The following is a 26,275-nucleotide window of genomic DNA, read 5'->3' on the forward strand; positions in this document are numbered from 1 at the left end:
GGCACATTTTTTTTTGACTGTTTTAAAAATTATCGGGAGGTCGTGAGCTGCTCGTAAGCTGCTCGGCTCCGCTCGTACTTCCTCTCACATGATGCGAGCCGCGAGCACCAATGATTTCCACGCGATCTCTCCTGACTAGAAAAAAAAACGGTCGGGAGCTCACACAACAGCCAAAAATCGCTCCGTGTACGCCCGCCTTTAGTAAAACTTCAACCATTCAGTAATTACACTGATTTATCATATAACAAGGTGTAGTCTGCATAAGAGTTTTGTTGCAACAAATGGAATTTAAAAAAAGAATTGTGCAAAAACAATAGCTTCTAAGAAACAAATACAATAAAACAGAGCTAAAATAGCAGAGTTGAACCTGTGCTGAGAGAGGTAAACATCTGTCCTGGGACAAACTCTGGGCAGTTAATGAGTTGGGAAAAATCTGTGCGCAGGGAGTCCAGAGGGGGGCCCGGAATGGGCCAATGCTCCGGCTCCACTTTCCTACGAATCTGATCATCAACCAGCTCCACAACTTCACTGTTCTTCACTGCCTGTATACACACATACAAAAAACTAGATATAACGTGTGTGTCCTGAAAAGTGAGGTAGGTCAGAGGTGAAAGGTAGGGGTTAAAGGTCACCTCCTTAATGAGGCTGATATCAGTGGTGAGGGCCTGAACTCTGTGGAAACTGGCGATGAGAGAGATGGGCAGGAAGCCTTTGGAATCCATTTTCCTCCGCAGAAAGAAGTCTCGCTCCAGGTTTGGGAGACTGAAGTAGTATTCACTAAAAACATACAAAATATACATTGTAAACTCCAAAATAATAATTGCACATTAAATACACAACTGTACCTTTCATGAAAAAAAGAAGTAGTAAAAATCCGCAGTTCCAGCAAGGATGAATCGGGCCGGTCCATAAACATTAAAATAGACACTGATTCAAAAGTACAACCACAAGATGTAAACATGATTTGAGTGTGATAAATCTCTTTTCTACATGATTTTAGTGTGATAAAATGGCACTCACAGGGTTTACTGGCGTTATGTCTCCATGACAACAAAGCTGACAACTTTACACAGTTACGGTTAGCAAGCAATTTTATCACACCAAAATCATGTTAACATATAATGTTAATGTCATGTGGCTAAACAGGCTATACTTTTACAACTGTTTTTATTTTAATGTTATTGGACTGGCCCCATTCAAATCTATTGCAAGTAACCACATATCAAATTAATATCAAGTAAAATCCCTGAGAAAAAAAAGCTTTTAGAGTTTATGAGCTGTAAACAGATATCTTTCGCTTATAACTTCATGAAACACAAACAGAACATAAAAACAGCAGATGCTCCTGATAGAGACAATTGCTTTAATGGTCCCGAGTCCAAATACAATGTGATATAAAAGCATATATATAAAATAATCTGGGTTAAATGCACAGTTAAATTTTTTGAAGAGGTGCACGTAAGGCTACGGTGTCGGCTTTAACCCTACCCCTAACCTGTAATCTAACCCTAATTTAAACCCTACCTCTACTCCTAAACCTACCGTACATCAACCTCAGTAGCAGCAAATGTAAATCTTGTAATAAATTTGCAGTACAACATGTAGTTACACAATAAGTACATTGTACTAACATTAAAATACATACAATACATAATAGTTAAAGACACCTAATATTAAGTGGGACCCATTTTCCCTTTGGTATTACAGTAATTTTCTGTAACCACTGTGGGTTGATACTAGGGCTGAACAATCTGGACAAATAAATCGAATTGTGATTATTTAGAAAAATATTGCGATAGCGATTTGAACTGCGATATGATTATTAATACACACACGCAAAAAAACAAAACAACTAGTAAGTGTTTCCTTTTGAACAAAATGAAGTCATGGGCAAACATGCTCTACCGCAAATAGAAATACTGTTCAAGAAAGGGTGTTCACACTTTCTTGAAAAAAAACAAAAAAAAACAAAACAAAAAAAAAAAACAGTAAAACAGAGGGGAAAAACACTGATTTATATCACCTTGATCTGTTCACTGTGTACCTGTTTTTGTCGACTTTGTAATAGGGTCTAAGCCCATTTTTAATTAAAATGTATTAAGAAATTATTATGAAAATATGTTTTTGTATATTATAAAACATTAGCACATTTATGTACTTATTATTTGATGTACTAATTTACACTTGCATACGGCATGGCTTTGCAGTCTGGTTAAACCCTTAAGCCTTTATTTTAGCAGAGGCTTTTATTTTGACGGAACATGAAGACAGACTTTTGTTTGTAGTCGAGCTAAAAATGGCCTTTTATTGCAGTCCATCCACTCATCTGTTCACAAAATCCCGGAGTTATGGGGTTACTTTAGATTTGAACAGAAACATTTAGTGGTCAAGCCAGGGCTGGGCGGTTTTTCCGATTTTTCCAATTAATTAGAATTTGCGTTTTGACATGATATATTTCTTTTTTAAATTAAAGTCGAGAAATCGAGATTTTGCTAAATTATTGCAAATGCTAAATGCAGATACATTGTAAATCCACCAAAGGCTGAATAAGGACAAGAAAAGAATTCATAGTGCTAGTCTTAATGCTGCTCCCGATCTGATCAGCTGCACGTGTGTGGCGCGTTCCAAATGAACGTGACAGGTTAACAACACAGAGACTGATATAAAAGACAGCGGTAATATTCCCAGTACGATTGTACACAGTGTGATTGTAGCTCAGCTTCGTCCATCATACAGGTATACACCGGCTTAAGACCATAACTGGCCTCGGTGTGCACATGTTGATGAACGGTCTCCTTTCTTTTCTTTTTACTCAGAAACATTTGTTAGTTACGTGACAGTTATGGGTGCTTCATTTCAAATCATGCAGAGGCTATATATGGGAGAATCAAACATCCACCACTCCTTTTACCATGACGATTCAGACAGATCACTAATTATTTCTTCGTTCTGTGACGTGTTTCAAGTGTACTGCATCTATAGCCAACATTTGGCAAGCGATCATTTTGACAAACTTTGTTAGCTGAATGGTAATGATAAATTATTTAATATTGCTGCGCTGCTCAGCGTGAACCGCCAGAGGGCGCAACTCTATCTGCAGGGGTTTATGAATATATACACAAATTGTTTGATATACAATGACTACTTTCAAGATAAACTTTATAATTTATAGATATTGATTTCTAGATAACTTTCTAGACAGGCTTGGTTTAGATAAAATGAATACCTACACTGTCTAAGAATTATTTTGCAGTTTTCCTATACTATTATTTTAACATCTGGGTTTATTAGATTTTAATTTATTTTAAATTTACACTCTAGTTTCCATCCACTTTTGGATGAAAATGCATACATTTTTTTTTTGCAAAATTTGCCATCTTGTGCTTGTTTCCATTCAAATGGCCTTTTATCGATAAAAATGGTGTGCGTGATGACGTCATGCTTAAAAAAAAAAAAAAAACATTTTGCCGCATAAGTTTTGGTTTATCGCAAAAGAAATCCGTTTCCATACAGAAATGTGTTTATCGCTAATTGTGTACCTTTCGCCTCCCAGATGTGCCTAATTTTTTCCCTCCAAAGTCTTTGTAAAATGGGGAGTGTATTGAGACAATTCACTGAAATTAGCCAGTTTACTGTCATTTTAATTTCACAAATAAATGCAATCAGAAGAGGAGGAATTGCAATCAAAAGGGAACAGCTGCCCTTCTGACAGGACTGTAATATCGGTCCTGATGTTGCGCCTATCGCAGGTTACCACCGGTTTCGACCCGAGGTGAATCGTCATGGCCCTGTTCAAGCTGGCAACCTGCACCAAGTAGTGGGGGAAACTTTCGGTCTTAGTATAAGGACCATTCATCGATGTGTGTATGCTGTGTGCACAGCTATTACAGAAAAAAAATGATGCGGTGTAATATCAGGGTTTATATAGGATACATTCATGATATTCAATAGGCTATTTTGATCAATAATCTAATCTAAAGCATTGTCTTCAAAACTTCATTATGTCCCGCATATTTGTGCAGCAACTTTTAATGACCAACTGAACTTGATTGACATCTCAAATAAATTTTAGTGTCATAATGCAATTTACATTTTCTGAAGAAGCTCAACAAATGCGATTCAAGGCAAAGAGTGTTAGATTTAAAAATATTTAAAAAAGTTTTATGTTTTTTTAAATGTTCAAAAGTTAGTTTTCTGAAAGTGAACTCAGTATTGGACAAATAGTTCTGATAGTTTATAGTCTTGAAAATAGTGTAGAACATTCTGAGAATGTCATTCAGCCGAATTTTTTCATCTACAGAACAGGGTAAGACTAATTTAAGTTTGTGTAAATAAAAGGCAATTATATAGGCCTAACAATATTATTTTTTCTTTTGGTAATTAATTTTTTTAATTTAATGCTATATTCATTTGGTAATTTATTTAATTTAATACAAAATTAATTTTCTGCCATTTTTTCAAAAGTATAAACAATTTTATAGAATTGGGTTATGTTAGTGTTCCAAAAAAGCACACTGATGCTTTTCTACTAGTATTGTGTATTTATTTTTCATTTAAAACATCTTTGTGCATAGAAATTATATGTTTTTTGTATTGTGGGCTAATTCCATGACTGCAGTCTATTGTTTTGAATAGTGTGGAGAAGCAACTTTAATAAATGAACAGATGACCACCAAAATTAAATTAATTGCAAAGAGTGGCCATTCATTTGCTCTCCATTCACTTGTCGATGACAGGTGCATGAGAGATATTTGTGTTGGCACTCCTAGAAGTGTTATGATGCAGATGTGTCGGATATGTGCAGGTATGCCGTTAAGACCAATCCATAACAGTGCGAGTAATGCTTCACGTACATTAAATTGGCTTTCAAGGATCCTATACCTTGTCGCCATGATTAACACAGGCTAACGATTGGGGTAAATTCTGTCATGCAAAACTACATATTTGCGTTAACGCCAATTTTCTCGTCAAAAACTGCTTCCAAAACAGTTTTGCGCGACATCTGAAGTATCGACACAGAGTTTATGCGCTAGAGTTAAACCGAAAAATATTATGTCGACACGTGAAATTTTAGCGATAACTTGCGTTTCCATCAGATATATTGGTAAACCTTTTGATGCACTACACTTTTTGTTGCAAAAAAAACCCTTGGATGGAAACATAGTTTTTGTTGACAACTTCCCCCTATGCTGCATTTGTACATTTTTGCACACCTTTGTTTCCTGTAATGAAAAGAACTTGGATTTCTCTAGCCAGGTTGCCTTGCATTGTAATAAAGAACATACAATTTGAATCATGTTGGAGTACATTTAAAAGTAAAAAAAAAAAAAAATTTAATCGTGAATAGTCCATAATCGAGAATTTATTTTTTTGCCATAAATCGCCCAGCCCAAGCTTATTTGAAATGAACATATGTGCAAATAGTGAATCGAGAGCACTGTAAACCTAAAACGCTCAGCTTATTAGCCTTGCGCGTGCTTTGAGTATGTGTGATACACTTCAGAGAACAGTGCAGTGCACATACAGTAAGCGCAGCGAGTACAGACATTTTATTTAATTAAATCACAGCCCTTGCAGTTTGATAATCGCGCTACCTCATTTTATTGCAATCAATCGTTCAGCCCTAGAACAAGACAGAGCTTTGACTGGATGCCATGGGAACAAAAGATAACCTTACTTCCTCACTCCCCCTCACTTTTAGCAATGTATACTTTCATGCATCACCAACACTCTCTCTTTCCCTCTAGGCATTGTATAAGGTAAGGAACAGAGCAGTCACACTGGAGACGACAAAGAGGCTCTGGCAAGATTCTAGCGAGACCTGGTGCAGCAGTCAACACACTGCAGGTTCACACAGGCCTAAAGATCAGATCTGCACTATCACTCTTCAATTTACATTTTTAAATATATTATGCTGTTATGCTTTTTTACTCCTTAAAAAAGTAACTAAATTGATTAAAAACTTAATTTTATGGAAAGTAAACTTTACGTTACTTTTGCATTACTTTTTTCTCACCACCACTCTCTCTTCTGCTGTGCATTCAATACAAATACAAGAGATATGTAGAGTCATTACAGGTCATGCTAGCTACTGTACAATAATGTACAATTGTGTCAAAACAACATACTAAAACAAATGTTTACAAAGTCTACAATCAGTAGGTCTTCACGTCATATTTTTAATAAAGACTCAATAACTGGAATATGCATGATTTGTTTTTCCATCGACATGGCAGCCAACATGAATAATGAAGAATAACCACTGCATTACCTAAAGCAGCAAAGTTTAACACATGAACATGCATCATATCTGTCATCATTTGCCCATCAACAATGTCAGAGTCAACTAAAGATTTTTTTCAGAAGTCAGGATAAAAGTCTGTGGGGAATGCCAACCTAACATGTTCAAGGAATAAGTCTGATGAATAAATGAATATTTTTCACGTAAGTCATCTCAGTGCATGCTTGTTTTGAGCTGATCCATGGTGCATACAGACGCCACTGGTTGATCGCAACTGCAAACACGCATGTTGATACAACTTGAATGGAATCGTTACTAATGTTACCAAAATGTCTTCAAAACTTTGATTCACGAATCAAATTACTTGTTTATTATAGAACAAAAATGTCGAATATTTTACGAAATTAAGACATTTTCTCTGTGTACACAAACCATGTAGTACTTGCTCGCAGCCGCTGATCCAGAGTCAGCTTTTCTCATCCCATTCTCCCAGTTAAGGGGAGCTGTAACACAGAGCAGTTCAGCAGCATAAATCAGTGAATTGAGCAAGTATTTCACCCTGTATATCATATATCATATATGCTGTGGCCAGTGGAAGACTAGTCTTATAATCCCTCTGCCTAAATGCATTTACTAATTTTTTTTAAATGCAGTGTGTATTAGCGTTTCACTCAACCGGATGTTTAATGTTAAATGCTTTAAAACAAAGCAATTCAGATGCACAAACAGTCAGCGATCATTCCACGTCGTATGTATCTGTATAATCATGCCATGGCCATGGGAACACTTCTCCGGCTTATGCCTGCTATATTATACAACAAAAATGTGTGATTACACATTTCTAAATGCAGCCTACATAAATCAATCACGAGAATCAAAGTATCACTTACCTGAATGTTACATTTTTGACAAAATGTTGCCTTATGAGAACACATTTTTTAACTCTTGCTGTGATTGTCATGACAATGGCAAAGTTTATGACGGCTGCTCACTTGAAAAATCCACCACTGCAAATGATGAGTACAACTGGATTCCATTGAAGCATTCAGATTTACATTCCTTTACCAGTAATATTTTGCCATTTTTAAAACATAAATCTCAGGGTGGGCTAAAAGAAGACTTGTGTTCTACCCATCGCTGATAAGCATGGCTCATATTCTCTAGAACTACAATACCCATCAGGCGCACACTACAATGCCCATCATGCATACACATACTACAACATCTCTAGTAAAACTCCCACTCATGGGAGTTGGGAACTACAATGCCCATCATGCCCCTCCTCGAAGTTTGCACACTTTTACTCCTGATTTATCACAATATGGGGAAAGGAGAGGTGTACAAAAGCAACGCGTTACTTATTTGAAAAAGTAACTAATATTATGGTCTAAAATAAAATAAAAATATTGTTACTTTACTCGTTACTCGAAAAAAGTAATCTGATTACGTAACACACATTACTTTTATTGCATTATCTCCATAGATCATAGGCTAATGACTCATGCCTTGGTCACCATTCACTTGCATTGTATGAAAAAAGGTGCAATGAGAGTGAATGGTGATTGAAGCTGGCACTCTGCCTAATATCTCTTTTTGTGTTCTAGAGAATAAAGAAAGCACAGATGTTTTAGAAAAAGCAGGTTTGGAACAACATGAGGGTGAGTAAATGATAAAATAATTTGTTTAAATATTGTTAGAATTATTAGAATATGTTTGTTCAACTCTTCATGCCACACTTTCAGCACAAATTAACACTTCTTAAAACTTCTCCTGTGAGTGGCAGATGTATTCTGGGAGAAATGGTGCAGCCTCCACCCACAACACACCTCACATTCCTCCAGCTTTAGTCAGACGGGGTTGAGACGCCCCATGTGCTGCACTGCAAATGATTCTGGGGTGTTTTACTGGAGATGTTGTGCATCTCACTAACTGGTATGTAAAGCTTTTGAGAAAAACTAGACAAGAAATTTCCAAAAGTGCCAAGTGGACACATTTTCCACTTTTTTTTTTGTTTTTCGAGTTATATTAAAATTCCCTTTTCATATAAACATAATAAAAAAAAAAAAAACTGACACAAAATTGGTAGAAAATTGCATAAATACATTTAAAGACACTAAATCTAACAGCAAAAAAAAAGTAGCTTAGTTCCTGTAGCTTTTACCCAATCCATTTTCAAATGTTTTCACTTCCAAGTGTTTTAATATTTCTTAATTTGGGGGTATTTACACTTGGTGACTTCATGCATTTTTACTGATCAGATTGCGATCCGATCATGAAATGACCAAGTGTAAATAAATGCCCTCCAAGACAGATTCAAGACGGATATAAATCTGATCCCTCAAAGCACCTCCAGAGGTTTGAGACGTATTCCATTTGAAACTCGGTCAAGTGTAAATGCATCTGGCTGTTCAAGCCACATATGTAAACTTTACGCCATCCAAACAACACTATGTCAGCTTAGGGAAAATGTAAAACATATCAGCCGTTACAGAGTATTTTCATGTGTAATAAGACCAAATTAAGAAACGGTTGGACGTTGTACGAAAGACAAAACTTTTTTATTTATTTATTTGGTGTAGATCGCTGCATGACGCAACTCATAACGGGCGCACACATAGCTACCCTCGCATGGGGCAAAGTCACTTGGAATCAAATAACAAATCACATCTTTTAAATTCGCTGCCCAGCATTAGCATAATCACAGAAGAACTATAGCACAGAAATTGAAGATCGGATTTTTACAGCCGTTTGGCGGAAACACATTTATGTGGCCAAGTGTAAATGAATGTGCTTATTCAATCTGATAGCAATCCGATCAGTAAAAACTAGAGCAGTGAAAATTAACGCATTAATGCATGTGATTAATTACAAAAATTTTAACGTGTTAAATTTTCTTAATCACGATTAACGCATTTACCTTTAATACAGCATAAACCAGTATATACACTTGTTGGAAGGGCAGAAACTTTGCAATGTGTCCGCCCGGAGTCATTACACTGACGCACACACCACCAACACACACAGCAGTGATTCAATGTCAGTAATAAAGTGATGGGGAAAGGAGGTCTTAACTCTATTTGTAGTACAAAACAAGCCTATATGGGACTTGTGATAAAACTCAAGTATTTTCAGCCTATGTAAGGCATATTTTCATGACCACAGAAGCATGGCAAGTTGTGACTATCACCAAAACGCAGAATGAGAAAAATATTTCTGTAAGCGCTTTTCATGTGGAGCTCAAAGTGCCGCTTGACTCTGGTGCTGACGTTGTTGACTCTGGTTGTTGCATTTTGTGACCAGTGCTCTCTCATTTAACACTGATCATAAAGGTTCTAAAGACAAAACAGCACGTTCCACCAGTCATCAACCACAGAAAAACATGTATATGCTCACTTTAGTGATCATGGGTGAACTCGGAGAATATAATTATTTTGGCAAAAACACACACACAAACAAAAAATAACCCTATGCTGTAAAGTAGAGGGAAAACATGATAAAACCTTAGACAGATTTACATTTTCACACACAGAATACAAAAAAATAATTATTTTGGACAAAAAAGGAGACACTCCAACACACACAACACAATCAGTGTCCTCTGCCCTAATCTGTCTGACCCAGATTAACTGACTTCTTCCCCATCATCAATAAAGCACACTAAATAAGATAAATTAAGGACTCATAGACAGTCAGTGTTAGGTCTCCCCTGATGCAGCAGCTGCTGGCGGTAATTTGTGAAGCACATTTGAAAAAGCACTGTGGATACAATGTAACTATACAGATTATTACACTGATCTAAGCATAAACCTGGAATAAAGTGTATACAAAACCTTACACTCTTTATTTGTCATGGTATTGCCAAAAAAGGCAAAATCTTGAGAAGCGATTAAAGTTGAGATGGGAAAGCTTGTGCCGACTATACACAGTAAATTATTACAATGCCATGCTGGAATTTCGCTTAAATAGAAAGAAGAGCTGAACGTACATTTGCCGTTTGATGTATTCTTTAAGCAACTTCTCCTCGATAGTATACATCTGCACGCGATTACCGTCATCATAGTAATAGACCATGTTACTGCCGAATTCGGCTGGAACCGTGGCCCCATCCTGGAAAGAGTCCCGGTAACTGTGGGAGTAGTCATAGCGACCTGTGAAGAAAGAGAAAAAGAAAAGGAGAAGAAGGTAATAAAGTTTATAACCAGGCTCTCTTGAATACTCTTTTCTGATTGGTAAAATGTGGCATTCTGCAGGCAAATATTAGTATACACCGATCAGCCACAACATTTAAACCACCTGCCTAATATTGTGTAGGTCCCCCTCGTGCCATCAAAACAGTGCCAACCTTGTTCTGAGATACTATTCTTCTCACCACAATTGTACAGAGCGGTTATCTGAGTTACCATAGTCTTTGTCAGTTCAAACCAGTCTGGCAATTCTCCGTTAACCTCTCTCATCAACAAGGTGTTTCCATCCACAGAACTGCCCATCACTAGATGTTTTTTGTTTTTGGCACCATTCTGAGGAAATTCTAGACACTGTTGTGTGTGAAAATCCCAGGAGATCAGCAGTAACAGAAATACTCAAACCAGCCTGTCTGGCACCAACAATCATTCATGCAATTATCTAATCAGTCAATCATGTGGCAGCAGTGCAGTGCATAAAATCATGCAGATAAGGGTCAGGAGCTTCAGTTAATGTTCACACCAACCATCAGAATGGGGAAAGAATTTGGACGGTGGCATAATTGTTGGTGCCAGACGGGCTGGTTTGAGTATTTCTGTAACTGCTGATCTCCTGGGATTTTCACACACAACAGTCTCTAGAATTTACTCCGAATGGTGCCAAAAACAAAAACATCCAGTGAGCAGCAGTTCTGCGGATGGAAATGCCAGACTGGTTCGAACTGACAACGTCTACGGTAACTCATAACCACTCTGTACAATTGTGGTGAGAAGAACAGCATTTCAGAATGCTATTCTGAGATGCGGGTTGGCGCTGTTTTGGCAGCACGAGGGGGACCTACACAATATTAGGCAGGTGGTTTTAATGTTGTAGCTGATTGGTGTATAATGACCGCTAAACTGTATAAATGTTCCAGGCAAGCTGTGCTACTTTTATGTCTCTTGTATGTCTTTGCCGTCTCTTTCTCTTCACATAATAAAATAGTAAAACTCAAATCAATATTTCAAGTCCATTTATTTATTAAGCATTGTTAAGTAGCCATGTAATAAATGGGATAATGCACAGTCATGTGGACATTATCGCAAAATTAACCCTGACATGTTGATGAGAACCCAATTAAAAGTGCAGGGGATCTGTTTCACCCTAAAGGGGTTCATTTCGTGATAATGTCCGGCTGAGTCCCACATATTTGTGGGAGCCTTTTCTTTCCCTCAATACAGACAAACAGAAATATTTTATACTTTTTTTTTTTTTTTTTTTACCTGGACTCCTATGGGAATAAACACACACAAATGAAAATCAGATTTAATCACCATCTCTGAAACTGTCTGATTGGTGAGATGAGATGTTAGGTTGTTAACAGATGTTTGTTGGTTACCTCGCCCACGACCTCTGCCCCGGCCGCGACCTTTCCCCCTGCCCCTTGGGCCTCCACGGACATTGCTGCCCTCGCTGCGAATACTTGCTGTGTCATCAAAGAACTCTCTCTCCCGTCGCCAGCCTGAGGACAAATAAAATTAAATTACAAAACAAGAGCTGTGATTACCAGTGCAATTCAAAGTAAAGGTCAACTGCTGATCACCCTCTCATTCTGAGGGAAACTTTGTCCAGTCTTTGGTCTGCATTGAGAGAGTGACTGGAGACCATCTCGCCCTCGTTCATTCTGTCCTAACTGATCTCAAGAGCAAAGCACTTCATTCACCAATAATTCATATTGTAAACACATTAAAATTTTTCTTGTTGAATACCTTTCACTCGGAAATGCACCACATTATGAAAATAAAGCAGGTTGCAAATGTCATTTCATGCTGACTTCAACAAATTAACAACTTTAGATAATGTACGAAACAGAAAGAGAAAGAAACTTTCATTGGGTTTGTTGTATTGCTTTGTTCTCTTGCACGGCCATGCCATAACATTCCTAAATAATAATTCATAGCCAATTACCTCACACTAAAATCTCAAATGACATAACCAGAGCTTTTTAACTAATTAAGGAACAATTAAATTAAGAAATCTGTATTGTATAATAAAGAACATGTATACAGTTGAAGTCAGAAGTTTACATACATTTAGGTTGAAGTCATTAAAACTAATTTTTTTAACCACTCCACAGATTTAATATTAGCAAACTATAGTTCTGGCAAGTTTAGTATATCTACTTTGTACATGACATGAGTAAATTTTCCAACAATTGTTTACAGACAGATTGTTTCACTTTTAATTGACTATATCACAATTCCAGTGGGTCAGAAACACACATACACTAAGTTAACTGTGCCTTTAAGCAGCTTGGAAAATTCCAGAAAATTATGTCAAGCCTTCAGGCAATTAGCCAATTAGCTTCTGATAGGAGGTGTACTGAATTAGAGGTGTACCTGTGGATGTATTTTAAGGCCTACCTTCAAACTGAGTGCCTCTCTGCTTGACATCATGGGAAAAACTAAAGAAATTAGCCAAGACCTCAGAAAAAAAAAATGTGGACCTCCACAAGTCTGGTTCATCCTTGGGAGCAATTTCCAAATGCCTGAAGGTACCACGTTCATCAGTACAAAGTGCAAGTATAAACACCATGGGACCATGCAGCCATCATACCGCTCAGGAAGGAGACACATTCTGTCTCCTAGAGATTAAAGTAGTTTGGTGTGAAAAGTGCAAATTAATCCCTGAACAACAGCAAAGGACCTTGTGAAGATGCTGGAGGAAACAGGTAGACAAGTATCTATATCCACAGTAAAACAAGTCCTATATCGACATAACCTGAAAGGCTGCTCAGCAAGGAAGAAGCCAATGCTCCAAAACTGCCATAAAAAGCCAGACTACAGTTTGCAAATGCACATGGGGACAAAGATCTTACTTTTTGGTCTAATAAAACAAAAATGTAACTGTCTGGCCATAATGACCATCGTTATGTTTGGAGGAAAAAGGGTGAGGTTTGCAAGTCGAAGAATACCATCCCAACTGTGAAGCATGGGGGTAGCAGCATCATGTTGTGGGGTGCTTTGCTGCAGGAGGGACTGGTGCACTTTACAAAATAGATGGAATCATGAGGAAGGAAAATTATGTGGATATATTGAAGCAACATCTCAAGACATCAGCCATGAAGTTAAAGCCCGGTTGCAAAAGGGTCTTCCAAATGGACAATGATCCCAAGAATACCTCCAAAGTTGAGGCAAAATGGACAACAAAGTCAAGGTATTGCAGTGGCCATCAAAAAGCCCTGACCTCAAACTGATAGAAAATTTGTGGGCAGAACTGAAAAAGCGTGTGCGAGCAAGGAGGCCTACAAACCTGACTCAGTTACACCAGTTCTGTCTGGAGGAAGGGGCCAAAATTCCAGCAACTAATTGTGAGAAGTTTGTGGAAGGCTACCCAAAATATATGACCCAAGTTAAACAATTTAAAGTAAATGCTACCAAATAACAAAGTGTATGTAAACTTCTGACCCACTGAGGATGTGATGAAAGAAATAAAAGCTGAAATAAATCATTCTCTCTACTATTATTCTGACATTTCACATTCTTAAAATAAAGTAGTGATCCTAACTGACGTAAGACAGGGAATTTTTTTCTACAATTAAATGTCAGGAATTGTGAAAAACTGAGTTTAAATGTATTTGGCTAATGTGTATGTAAGCTTCTTACTTCAACTGTATGTGTTAAGACATGCGTGTGAGATTTAAGGCTTCTAAGTGTCTGAAACCCGCCCAGGCATCAGAAGAATGTCTAAGATCCCAATCCTTTGAATGACGCTATCTGTCTCTTTTTGGCTGGAGGCTGCTGTTAGTACATGTGTGATCATGTTCAAGTTCTCACTCATGGTTTGCATGAGAGCTGAAAATGAGCACAAACTTGTTCCGATTTACACCTAAAGTAATTAATTGACAAATGTGTTTAAAATGATGAAAACTCACATGAGATGAAGACTTACAGAGTCATATAAGACTCTTCGACTCAAGATGGCGCCGAGTATGGCTGCTGCGTTGTGAGCTCCAACACAACACTGTAGTGTTTTGTTTGTTTTGTTTACAATTCTTATGTTTTTTGTACTGGATGTTGTCTGCCATATTGTCTACGACAGACAAACACTTTTGGACATTGGTTCAGCAATTACACACTGCAAACCGGACTTCAAATTCCTCAATGCCGACCCGCTGTTTACAAACACACCAGCGGAGCCCTTTGTCTGGGCTGCCTGGCCGCGGAAACGCAGGAAGAAAAGGGGAAACAGAACCAGCGTTCTCATCGGAGTAAGACACCACGCAAATCGACCCCCGCTACTCAGTATTCTACTGGCAAATGTTCAGTCTCTGGATAACAAGCTCTGCGAGCTAAGCGTGGATCTCTTTCCAACGAGAGACGAGGGACTGCTGCATTATCTGCCTAACAGAAACTTGGATGTCTGCTGAGATTCCAGATTCAGCCATTGAACCCGCGGGATTCTCCGTGCACAGAGCGGACAGAGCGAAAGACCTCTCAGGTAAAAGCAGAGGTGGTGGTGTATGTTTTATGATCGACAAATCCTGGTGTGATCAGAGGAACGTACATTCTATCAAGTCTTTCTGCTCTCCTGATCTGGAATTTCTCATGCTTCTGTGTCGACCATTCTAGCTACCGAGGGAATTCACAGCGGTCATTATCACAGCTGTGTACATCCCACCACAAGCCGACACAGACCGGGCACTTAAGGAACCGTACGGGATTATAAGCAAGCAGGAAACCGCGCACCCTGAGGCCGCGTTCATTGTGACTGGGGACTTTAATAAAGCCAGTTTCAAATCAGTCGCACCAAAATACCACCAACATATTAGTTTTAACACACGAGGGGACCGGGTTTTGGACCATTGCTACTCTCCCTTCCGGGACGGCTACAAATCCCTCCCCCGCCCACCATTTGGCAAATCGGACCACTCTTCCATTCTGCTTCTGCCCGCTTACAGGCAGAAACTGAAACAGGAATCACCCACCCTCAGAATGATCCAGTGCTGGTCGGACCATTCAGACTCTATGCTACAAGACTGTTTTGATCACGCAGACTGGGAGATGTTCCGGTCCACCTCGGATGATGACAGAGCTCTACGCTGATAGCGTAACGTGTTTCATCAGAAAGTGCGTAGAGGACGTCGTTCCGACCAGAACAATACGGATATATCTGAACCAGAAACCTTGGATTAATAGCGATGTTTGCGTGGCACTTGATGCGTGGACCTCCGCTTTTAATTCCGGGAACGTGGAGGAACATAAACAAGCCAGTTATGCCCTCCGTCAGATCAGCAAAACGTCAGTACAGGAACAAGATTGAAGGACAGTTTAACACCACCAACTCTAGAAGCATGTGGCAGGGAATTAACATCATCACAGACTTTAAAGGGAATAAAAACTCCGCCGCGAACACCGCTGCCTCTCTGCCGGATGAGCTAAATACTTTATGCTTGTTTTGAGGGAAATAACGCCGCCCTCGCGGAGAGAGCTCTCGCAGCCAAAGCTACAGAGGTTAGTTCACTCTCCATCTCTGTAGCAGATGTAACCCGATCCTTCCAACGGGTGAATATCTGCAAAGCCGTGGGTCCAGACGGCATTCCGGGCCGTGTCATCAGAGCGTGCGTGAACCAACTGGTTGGTGTTTTTACGGACATTTTCAACCTTTCCCTCTCTTTGTCTGTAGTCCCCACATGCTTTAAAACGTCCACCGTTGTGCCTGTTCCAAAGCAATCTGAAATAACTTGCTTAAATGACTGGCGTCCTGTTGCTCTGACCCCCATCATCAGCAAATGCTTTGAGAGACTAATCAGAGATTACATCTGCTCTGTGCTGCCTTCCTCACTTGACCCACTGCAGTTTGCTTACCACAACAACCGCTCCACTGATGATGCCATTGCATCTACAATACACACTGCTCTCTCCCACCTGGAAAAAAGAACACTTATGTGAGAATGCTGTTTGTAGACTACAGCTCAGCATTCAACACCATAGTGCCCTCCAAGCTTGATGAGAAACTCCAGGCTCTGGACTTAAACATCTCGCTGTGCAGCTGGATCCTGGACTTCCTGTCAAACAGACGCCAGGTGGTTAGAATGGGCAGCAACATCTCCTCATCACTGACCCTCAACACTGGAGCCCCACAGGGCTGTGTTCTCAGCCCACTCCTGTATTCCCTGTACACACATGACTGTGTGGCAACACACAGCTCCAATGCCATCATGAAGTTTGCCGATGATACGACGGTGGTAGGTCTGATTACTGACAATGATGAAACAGCCTACAGAGAGGAGGTGCACACTCTGACACACTGGTGTCAGGAGCACAACCTCTCCCTCAACGTCAGTAAGACAAAGGAGCTTGTGGTGGACTTCAGGAGAAGAGATAGAGAACACAGTCCCATCCCCATCAATGGAGCACCAGTGGAGAGAGTCAGCAGCTTCAAGTTCCTGGGTGTCCACATCACTGAGGAACTCACATGGTCCATCCACACTGAAGCCGTTGTGAAGAAGGCTCATCAGTGCCTCTTCTTCCTGAGATGGCTCAGGAAGTTTGGAATGAACCGCCACATACTCACATGGTTCTACACCTGCACTGTAGAGAGCATCCTGATTGGCTGCATCTCCGCCTGGTACAGCAATAGCACAGCCCACGACCGCAAAGCCCTGCAAAGGGTGGTGCGAACTGCCAGACAGATCGTCGGAGGTGAGCTTCCCTCCCTCCAGGACATATATACCAGGCGGTGTGTGAAAAAAGCTCGGAGGATCATCAGAGACTCCAGCCACCCGAGCCATGGGCTGTTCTCACTGCAACCATCAGGCAGGTGGTATCGCAGCATCAGGACCCGCACCAGCCGACTTCATGACAGCTTCTTCCCCCAAGCAATCAGACTTTTTAAGACTCTTGATCTCCCACGATCAAATACATCAGCACTGCACTTTATTACTCTTATATCTCACTCCGGACTGTCATAAATTATATTATTATTATATTATATTCTCTCTTAACAACTTACTATCAACCGACAGCCTGAATGTCAATACAGTACAATACAACCTACTGTACATTCTAAATATACTATATATCCTTTTTTTATTGTATAATGTGTATTCTATATTGTGTGTATACTGTACATTGTATGTTATTATTTGTATATTGTGTTGTGTGTAATTATGTGTATATTAGATTTTAAACTGTGTTGTAAATATGATGTTTATTGTAAATTGTCTCATCACTGTCACGACTACTATGTTGCTCAGAACTGCACCCAAGAATTTCACACACTATTGCACTTGTGTATATGGTTGTGTGACAATAAAAGTGATTTGATTTGATGAGCTCTAGAAATAGCTGCTTTATTCTACATAAGGGTGGCCCACTCTCATGGTGGCTTCCACTTTGAGAAGCAATTTGTTGGTGGGCCACGAAACTTATGCACAACAAGGGATGTGAAATACTACCAATTTTCAAAATCGACTAGTCGGTCGGTTGTTTGAACGACTAGCCGTGTTAAAGATCATAATGTATAATTAGGCTCCGATATGCTCACGTGACCCTAATTACACGCATTTCAGACATATGGACGTTAAGCACAGCACTTCAGCATGGTAACTAACAGATATTCAACAAATAAATAGGCTTAATAACTATAACTTCTTATTGAAAAAACTATCAAAGTAAGAAATAAGAAAGGCTCCAATAAAAAACGGTACAAAACCGCTTATGTTCATCCTGAACGCAGAATGATGCGCTTCAGTGTAAACAGATAGCTTGGAAGTCTCAGGGTGATCCTTGCTGCGCATTCAAAAGCGCAGAACTGCAAGATAATGATGCAGGTACACATCTAGTTCACAACATTGAGCAGTTTACCCACTAAAAATATTAATGTTAGTAGTTGACCCTACTAATTGACTAGTCAGTTGTTGGATGACTACTCGATTATTCGACCATCGTAGCAAGACACAAATCAGGATTCCTAACACTTTTGACAACTGAGTTTCCATGACTATGGATGTTTTGACCAATTCTAAAAAGAAAAACATTATCACAAATCGAACATCACTATGGCTTGTGAGCAAGTTTTACTCAACACAAGAGCAATATCCAGCTGATTCAATATTTACTTTTCCATAATTTTTTAAGGGGGGGTGGGGTATTGCAGAAACAGAAAGCAAGCAATCTACAAAATGTCCTGGGGCTGCTGTGTAACTTATAGATATTCAAATAAGATGAGTGTGTGAGAGGGTCTTCTCTTACGCTATGTGGAACAGACTGTGTTTGTATGTGCTGTGAATGTGAGAGCATGTTTATATGTATTTGTATTGTGCCTATCTCACCTCCTCTCCTGCGGGGGACACCTCTTTGCATCTCCTCTCCATCTTCTGCTTCCTGCTTGTTTGAAAGTCCTGTGATTGGATATGAATTCGCCTCCTTGTTCTCCTTACTGTCACTCCCATCACTTCCGCTCTCCTTCTCTCTCTTCTCTCCTCCGTGATCCTTCTTTCTTTCCCTCCATCCAAACGTACCCTTCCTCCCCTGTGCGTTTATCACATTCTGATGCTGCTGAGGAGTGCAATCAAATTAATCAGTCAGTGAATTACATCTCAACTCAGCAGAATATATCCAACAGTGCAGTCAGTGAAACCAAGAAAAAGACATTTCTGTAACAGGTCTGGAGACACTGTTCATGAGGGTATTGATGGGATCATTCACCTCAAAATGAAAATGTACCCATCCTCATCTTATTCTATATCTGTATCACATTCTTTCTTCTGTGCAACTCAGAAGGAGATGTTAGGCAGAATTTTAACCTCAGTCAGCGTTCATTTATTATATGCAAAATGATGCAATGAAAGAGAATGATGACTTAGGCTGACATTCTGCCTAACATCTCCTTTAGTGTTCCACAGTAGATAGAAAGTCAAACGGGTCTGGAACTACATGTGAGTGAGTAAATGAGTAAACTCTGATTCTATTTATACCTGGTGTTAAGATGCGTCTCGGGTGATCAAGTCACATGTGGTCAGGCGGGACACATCGCTGTTTACACCTGGGCACTTAATTGAGTCTCCTGTGGCCACTTGTGTTCAAATCACAAGTGTCTCTGATTTCATGACGACATACAATCATGATAATAAACCGCAAAAAATTTTCTTGTGCTTGTGTATGTATTTGTTTATTTATTTATTTTATTTTTTTAATCCTCTTTTCTCCCAATTTGGAATGCCCAATTCCCAATACTTAGTAGGTCCTCGTGGTGGCGCAGTTACTCACCTCAATCCGGTCCAAGTCTCAGTTGCCTCTGCTTCTGAGAATGTCAATCCGTGCATCTTATCACGTGGCTCGTTGTGCATGACACTATGGAGACTCTGCATGTGGAGGCTCATGCTACTCTCCGCGATTCAAGCACAAATTTCCACGCACCCCATTGAGAGCGAGAACCACTAATCATGACCACAAGGAGGTTACCCCATGTGACTCTACCCTCCCTAGCAACCAGGCCAATTTGGTTGCTTAGGAAACCTGGCTGGAGTCACACAGCACATCCTGGATTCGAACTCATGACTCCAGGGATGGTAGTCAGCATCAATAATCGCTGGGCTACCCAGGCCCCTGTATGTATTTGCTTTTTAAAATGTTCTGATCTGATGTTTTTTTTCCTTTCAAAGTTGCACTTGTGACTGGATCACCAAAAATGCATCTTAATACCAGGTGTAAACGGGGTGTCTAACTTGAACACAGACAAACACACAGGGAGATGCTAGAGGCAGGAGAGAGAAATTTTTTAAAGGTATAATTCACGGAAAAATTACAATTACTCATGTCCTTCGAAACCTGTATGCTTTTTCGGTAATAATCCACAATTTGTGCACAGTTTCTTCTCATTCTACTAATATGTTGTGTGTCTAGTGCGATACACTTTCAGCTGTATGAAAACATATATCATGAATTGAACAAGCAGAAGACAAGATTTTCAGTTTCAGTACACATTTATTTCGATGTATTAACACTTCCCATCCACACTAGAATGGTGCTTTCCTCTACTGAAAACGGAGATTTTCGAACTCGCTCTTCAACATTGCAAACTTGGAAAATGATGAGTTTTCCAACAAAAATGATTTAGTGTGGATGTGCCCTTGAATTAAAAACATTTCTCCCTCACCTCTTTATTGGCGAGTTCTCCTGGGGTGGGCCAGTTTGTGATGTCACTGAAGTCACCAGACTGCAAATAAGGAGAAGGGTTTAGAGAGAAATAGAGAACATGAAGGCTAAATGAAGAATCTGAAAGAAGGTATAAAGGCCTGCTCACACCAAATTTATGTACATCTTAATACACATCATTAAATTAGATTATTTATTAAATATATCAGCATTTTATCAGCCATCGACCACCCTCCACTGTAGACACTGGTATTAGACTATTTCAGTACAACTACCCACTACAGCTTCTCCCTATTTTATTTGTATAAAATTTTTTCAAAACGGCAAAACAAAAAACAGCATAATTTCTTTACAAGTTTGTTACTGGAAGGCTATGTGCAAATGCATTCTTCTAAAATGCATTCTGTTCAGTTTGACTTATTTATGTATACCAGCTGCTCCTATCTACTGAAGTACGTGAGCAAAATACTCCTCAAATGGATTCCCCCCACTGCAACTTTGACACTATTTATCACATAATGCACTATTCAGACACTATGGGGGAAGTGTGGCTGTCCCTTTCTCCGTGATCAGTTCTCCTTCTATTACTGGAGGAATGTCAATCATTCCTCACGCCGCAAAGCAACTCAGAATTGCAAGTGCCATATCGGATTTCACTACCGTCATGAAATGGGTCCTGGGTGTCCCAGATGCTAAAGCTAGGTGGTACAGTCTGCATCCTGTGAGGTAGTGTTTTAATAGTGTAAGACATAAGTTGGCCAATTAAACTGTAACATTTCACATGTGACTTAAAAACAGTGAAGTATAAGATTCAAACACCAACGAATGTGCTAGGGGTCAAGAATGTAGAAGAGAATGTCAAGTGTTGTGTGTCTGTGTGTAAGTGGAGACAAACTAACATGCCTTGGAGTCAGTCATGGGGACGACTCTACTGCCCACGTTAGGACTGAATTTGAGCCCTCTATGTGCTCTCACTGGAATGTCCTGCTGAGGTAAAAGTCAAAAACTCTTGTTCTGACTCTGTTGACTATCTCGCCCACACAAAAGACTGAACAGAGGGAACAAATATTCACTTAAATGCAAACACAAGCCAGGCTGCTCTATGACTGGCTGCTGCTGACCCTAGATCCAGGACACCCAGACACAAGACTCTGTTACAAAAACAGACTGGTGGAAAAAAAACTGCAGATTTACACAAACAGACAGAAGAACAGAAATCTGTAACTGCCATCTGAATTCATGTATTTTCTACAATGACAGCGATTTATTGCTTATTGTTACCCATTTATTACAGATAAGGCAGTTCAAATTGCCTTACCTTGCCCATCTGCTACACAAGAGTGTGTCTTACCTTGCTGGTCTTTCTGGACCTGGGTTTGCTGGCACGGACAACTTTGGCAGGACTCTGGGGATCTGTGGACACAGAACAAAAACAAAAAAACGTGACTATGTTTGATTTAGTTCATTAGAGTTAGAAAGTGAGAGAGGGATGAGAGATATGATGCCTGTGGCATGAAATATACAAAAAGTTATAAAAAGGACAAATCTATTAAAAATCGAATTTAATAAACACACATTAAGTTTGTACAAATGTAATCTTTTTTCCAATTTGGTTTCATACATTTTTGAAAAATAAAACAATTATTCACTGACTTATGTAATGTGCTGCAACCATCAAGTAAAAGGTATTAAAGTACTTTCCTTGCACCTTGAATACATGTGTACCCAATCTAATCATTTACTCCAAAAAAGTTTTCAAACATATTTTTCAAGGTAAAAATATTTTTTACAAATATCATGAGATTTTGAGTAAAAAATATCAAGAAGTTTGCTCAGGGTTACACCACATCATCTGAACAGAGGGGTATTGAGGGTCTCTCTGTTTTATCATTTTTGCTAACATGAACAAGTTGGCTACATGTTGGTTACACCACGTGACTGATGTGGTGGACAAGAATTTCAGCATTTAATGAGACAATTTTTTTTTAACTGTCTCTGGACAGTTACATCACATGCCATGAAATCATGTTCATCATAGAAGAGGTGTATTCAAGTAATTGTTTTGTCTGAATTGCATTTATTATGTATTTTTGAATTATTTTATCGATCTGGACAAAAAAGTTTGCATCACATCATTGACCCAATATCTAAACTTTCTAAGTTTAAAGGGATAGCTCACCCTAAAATTACAATTATGTCAACATTAAGGGTGCCTTCACACGTGATTGCTTGTTCAGAACCATAGTTTGATTCTTCCCCCCCTCTCCCTGCACCCCGCATGTTTCAGTTCACATTGTATTTTTGGAGTCCACCGTACGATTGCGTCATCAACAAAAGTACCAAGTGAGTAGAGCACAGACTCAAATTATACACCATCAATAGCAGTTCACTTCCGCAATTTAGGACAGACTGCACTTATATCAGCAGCGAACTGTACCACAGTTCAGATGGACCATAACCCAGTCCACCTTTTCAATTGGATTCGGGTATGGTTCACTGGTGGAAACAGGAAAAACAGCATTTCACACTAGGGCTGGGTATTGATACAGATTTCCAGTTACAATTCAATTTCGATTCACAAGCTCTCGATTAGATTCCGATCCATTTGGGTATATTTTTTAGTAATAATATCCATACTGCTTAAATATGAAAGAAATTATCTCACTAATACTGTTAAGAATACAAGGAGCCTTCTAACTTGGTACATTTCTGAAAATATTTATTTTACTAATTTTATTTCATCATTAATTTTTCGTTATTTTAGTCACATTTTAGCTTTTTTTTTTAATTCCATCAATAATATATATAATGCCTTGAACTTGCACATATTAAATTGCATTGTTTCCCTATATACATTTAGCAGCGCCGCACCGAAAATTATGAACGTCACTGCTTAAATTTCACATGGTTCAAATATTTATTATGCAACCTAACGCTTGCTAGTCCTAGGCAGCTGCGTGCTCTCGCTGCGTGCAGTAGTGTCAATTTTTTTTTAATAAATTGGTCTTTTTGAACAAATCGTTCTCCTCCATACACTGACTCACATTTCTTGTTCACTGATGTCTTTACCTTTCGAGGCCAATGAGCTCATGTTTGAAGCACGAGACTGCTTTGGTGGCTTTTCATGCCTGTAAAGACTGATTATAGCGTGAGACAATAGCATTCGAGTGGGAGCTGTGAAGGAGCATATCATTGTTTGCTCCACTGAATGAATATACCCCTTCACTGAACGAGCGATGATCAGGATATGTTGACTGACTGAAGGAGAGGAGGAAGAGGTATGTTGTTCATTTGCCTTGGTAATCTCATTCCCGTAACAGGTTTTTGTGGGGTTTGATATACTTTATACCTTATACCTATACTTTATTTGATAACTTTAAACTATAGAAGTTGTGAAATGACTGATTCGTGTTCTTACATTTTTGTTAATAAATGGAGAACAAAAAGGAATGACTAAGACAGATGAAACGTACTGTCAATAAATAGACAGTTACAATAATATATGGGTGTGGCAGTGGGGGCGTGGTCAAGCATCTCTCCGGAGAGAGAGAAAGCGGTAAGGGCGCTTACACCTGAGCTAAATTATGTCTAACACCTGTCTCTAATTTCAGTGAGCACGGGGAGAGCGGCATAAATAGATCGACACAGCACTTAGTCGAGAGAGAGACTGGATACGACAGAGCCGAGCCAGAGCAAGGATTTTTTAGTAGTGAAAGTTTATTTGTGAAAGCAGTGTGTGTTAGTGTTTAATTTAGTGCGTAAAGGTAAACTGTAAAGTGGTGTGGCGAAGAGGGGAAAATAAAGCCTCACCTTAAGAAGGAAAAAACTGCTTCTCGCTTCATCTTTTACAATGGGTTGTCTGTATTCAAGCAATATTGAGTACTTAATATAAATGTTTATTGTAGAAAAAGACAATATTCTGTAGGAGACTACCTGTAGGAGGTTGTCTGAGCTCGGCTGCAATGGATGAGAAGGCATCCTGTACTCAGGTCCACACTTGTTCAGGAAGTAAAATAACTTGTGCATGCGTTTTTACCGATTTAAGCATGATGACATCATCAGTTGCTCAAAAACGCTGCAAATGTTCTGCAAATACTGCTCACAACCAGCTGTCTCCTCAAAAAAGACAAGCATCAGGTATAGTTGCCTTCTAGACATGCCTATCTCCTGAATTATGGCATGCGACGCAGAGGCGCAAGTGTCGTTCACTCTGGTGTGCGTATTGACACCAAATAAAAAAAACAAAAAAAAACACAAACACACAAATATAGCACATATATAAACTCCCAGTAAACAAACACACTTATGACAAGTCAAACATGACTAATCCATCTATAATGATTTTAAAGTCGTTTTAAGCTATTCCTCCACTGACCACCGTAAATACAGGTCCGGTGTTGCGGGCTCGTGGACGCGCACCCAAAAGGACACAAAAACGTTGATGTCAAACGAACTCGGATACATGCGAAAACTGCTCATGTAAAAGCACCCTTAATCACCCTCATGTCATTTCAAACCTCTATGACTTTCTTTTGGGTGTGTGTGTGTGTGTGTGTGTGTGTGTATGTGTGTATGTGTGGAACACTAAAGGATTTATCTGCTGACGGTAGATCCAAAGAGCTTCTATGGGCTAGTGACGAGTGTGTTCGTAAGACGAGTGTGTGCATTGTGGTGGTCTGGAGCTATCTGAAGAGAGTCCGTTGAAGCTGGTGTGGTGCGAAGCAAAGCCCAGACAACGCTCCCGAAACGTGGGCAGATAGCGAGGAATCCTCCTCCACATGAACTGGGCACCAGACTGGCAAGAGTGACAGCATGCAGGCAAGTAACCGCACCTCTAAAGACAGGCAACCAACAGAGACACGAGCACGCTCCAACTTCACAAGAGAACACAGTAAACATTGACAGTGGACAATAAACTGGCAAAGAAAGAGGGGAGACACAAGGAATAAGTAGGGAGTGCAATCAGAGTGAAGCAGGTGGAAACGGGCGGGTAGTTCATTGCCGTAATCGGCAATCACGCGTCTCCCCGGGATCGATCAGCGTTCCCATGGAAACGCTGATCAGTTCTACCACAAATGCCAGAACTGTGACAAACCGCAAGGGGGAGACATAACATTTACTAAAGCCAGTTGCCGGTAGGAGAAGCTAGGGATGCCACGATTATACGGATTTACTATACACCGCGATTAAATATGTCAAGGTTAATTTAACCATAAGAACTTAGAATCCACGGTTAAATGTCAATTTTTGTAATGATGGGACTTTAAATCGCCTGCTGTAAGCAATGTTCCTGTTATTATGCATAGTCCAAAGGTTTATTTGTGAGATTTTGTGAACAGTTTTTTTATAGAGTCTGTAGCGATTCTTTATATGGAGGTGTCTGGCAGACAACGAATTGCTTTAATAAACTGAAACAAAAGAAAGAACTGTTGGATGCTGTGAACTACATGTTGCGCACCCACAATAATCTTAGTTATGTACTTTTGAAGCACTGTGGGCACACTGAAGCATATCACTGAGCTTGGGATGCGCATAACGGTGTCCTGCCCTAGATTGAAGCGTCTCTTATTACCTCCTATTTATTTTTTGTGTATTTATCAGCTTTCTTAATGTAGGGCTTCCCATAGCATCCACATATCCCCCAGAAATATGTCCACTTAGACATTCAATTGTTATATGATATGCATTTTTTGCATTAGTGCTTTTGCATAAT

The 26,275-nt window shown here is 39.5% G+C and overlaps 1 protein-coding gene across 2 annotated transcripts in view; it reads right to left on the reverse strand.

Moving 5' to 3' along the window:
* The window catches only part of LOC127455278 (la-related protein 1B-like), a 65,066-nt gene that overhangs the window by 19,349 nt on the left and 19,442 nt on the right, over window positions 1-26,275 (reverse strand). The window contains exons 2-8 of one of the 2 annotated variants that reach the window (XM_051723022.1): window positions 21,914-21,975; window positions 20,564-20,623; window positions 18,738-18,960; window positions 11,802-11,924; window positions 10,227-10,389; window positions 633-777; window positions 368-542 (exon numbers count right to left, since the gene is read on the reverse strand). In XM_051723022.1, the coding sequence (XP_051578982.1) occupies window positions 368-542; window positions 633-777; window positions 10,227-10,389; window positions 11,802-11,924; window positions 18,738-18,960; window positions 20,564-20,623; window positions 21,914-21,975 (951 nt within the window). Of the gene's footprint in view, window positions 1-367; window positions 543-632; window positions 778-10,226; window positions 10,390-11,801; window positions 11,925-18,737; window positions 18,964-20,563; window positions 20,624-21,913; window positions 21,976-26,275 lie in introns of both variants that reach the window. The other variant, XM_051723021.1, reaches the window with a different exon arrangement.

Source organism: Myxocyprinus asiaticus, chromosome 17, assembly GCF_019703515.2.
Source record: "Myxocyprinus asiaticus isolate MX2 ecotype Aquarium Trade chromosome 17, UBuf_Myxa_2, whole genome shotgun sequence".
In the NCBI taxonomy this organism is placed as follows: Eukaryota; Metazoa; Chordata; class Actinopteri; order Cypriniformes; family Catostomidae; genus Myxocyprinus; species Myxocyprinus asiaticus.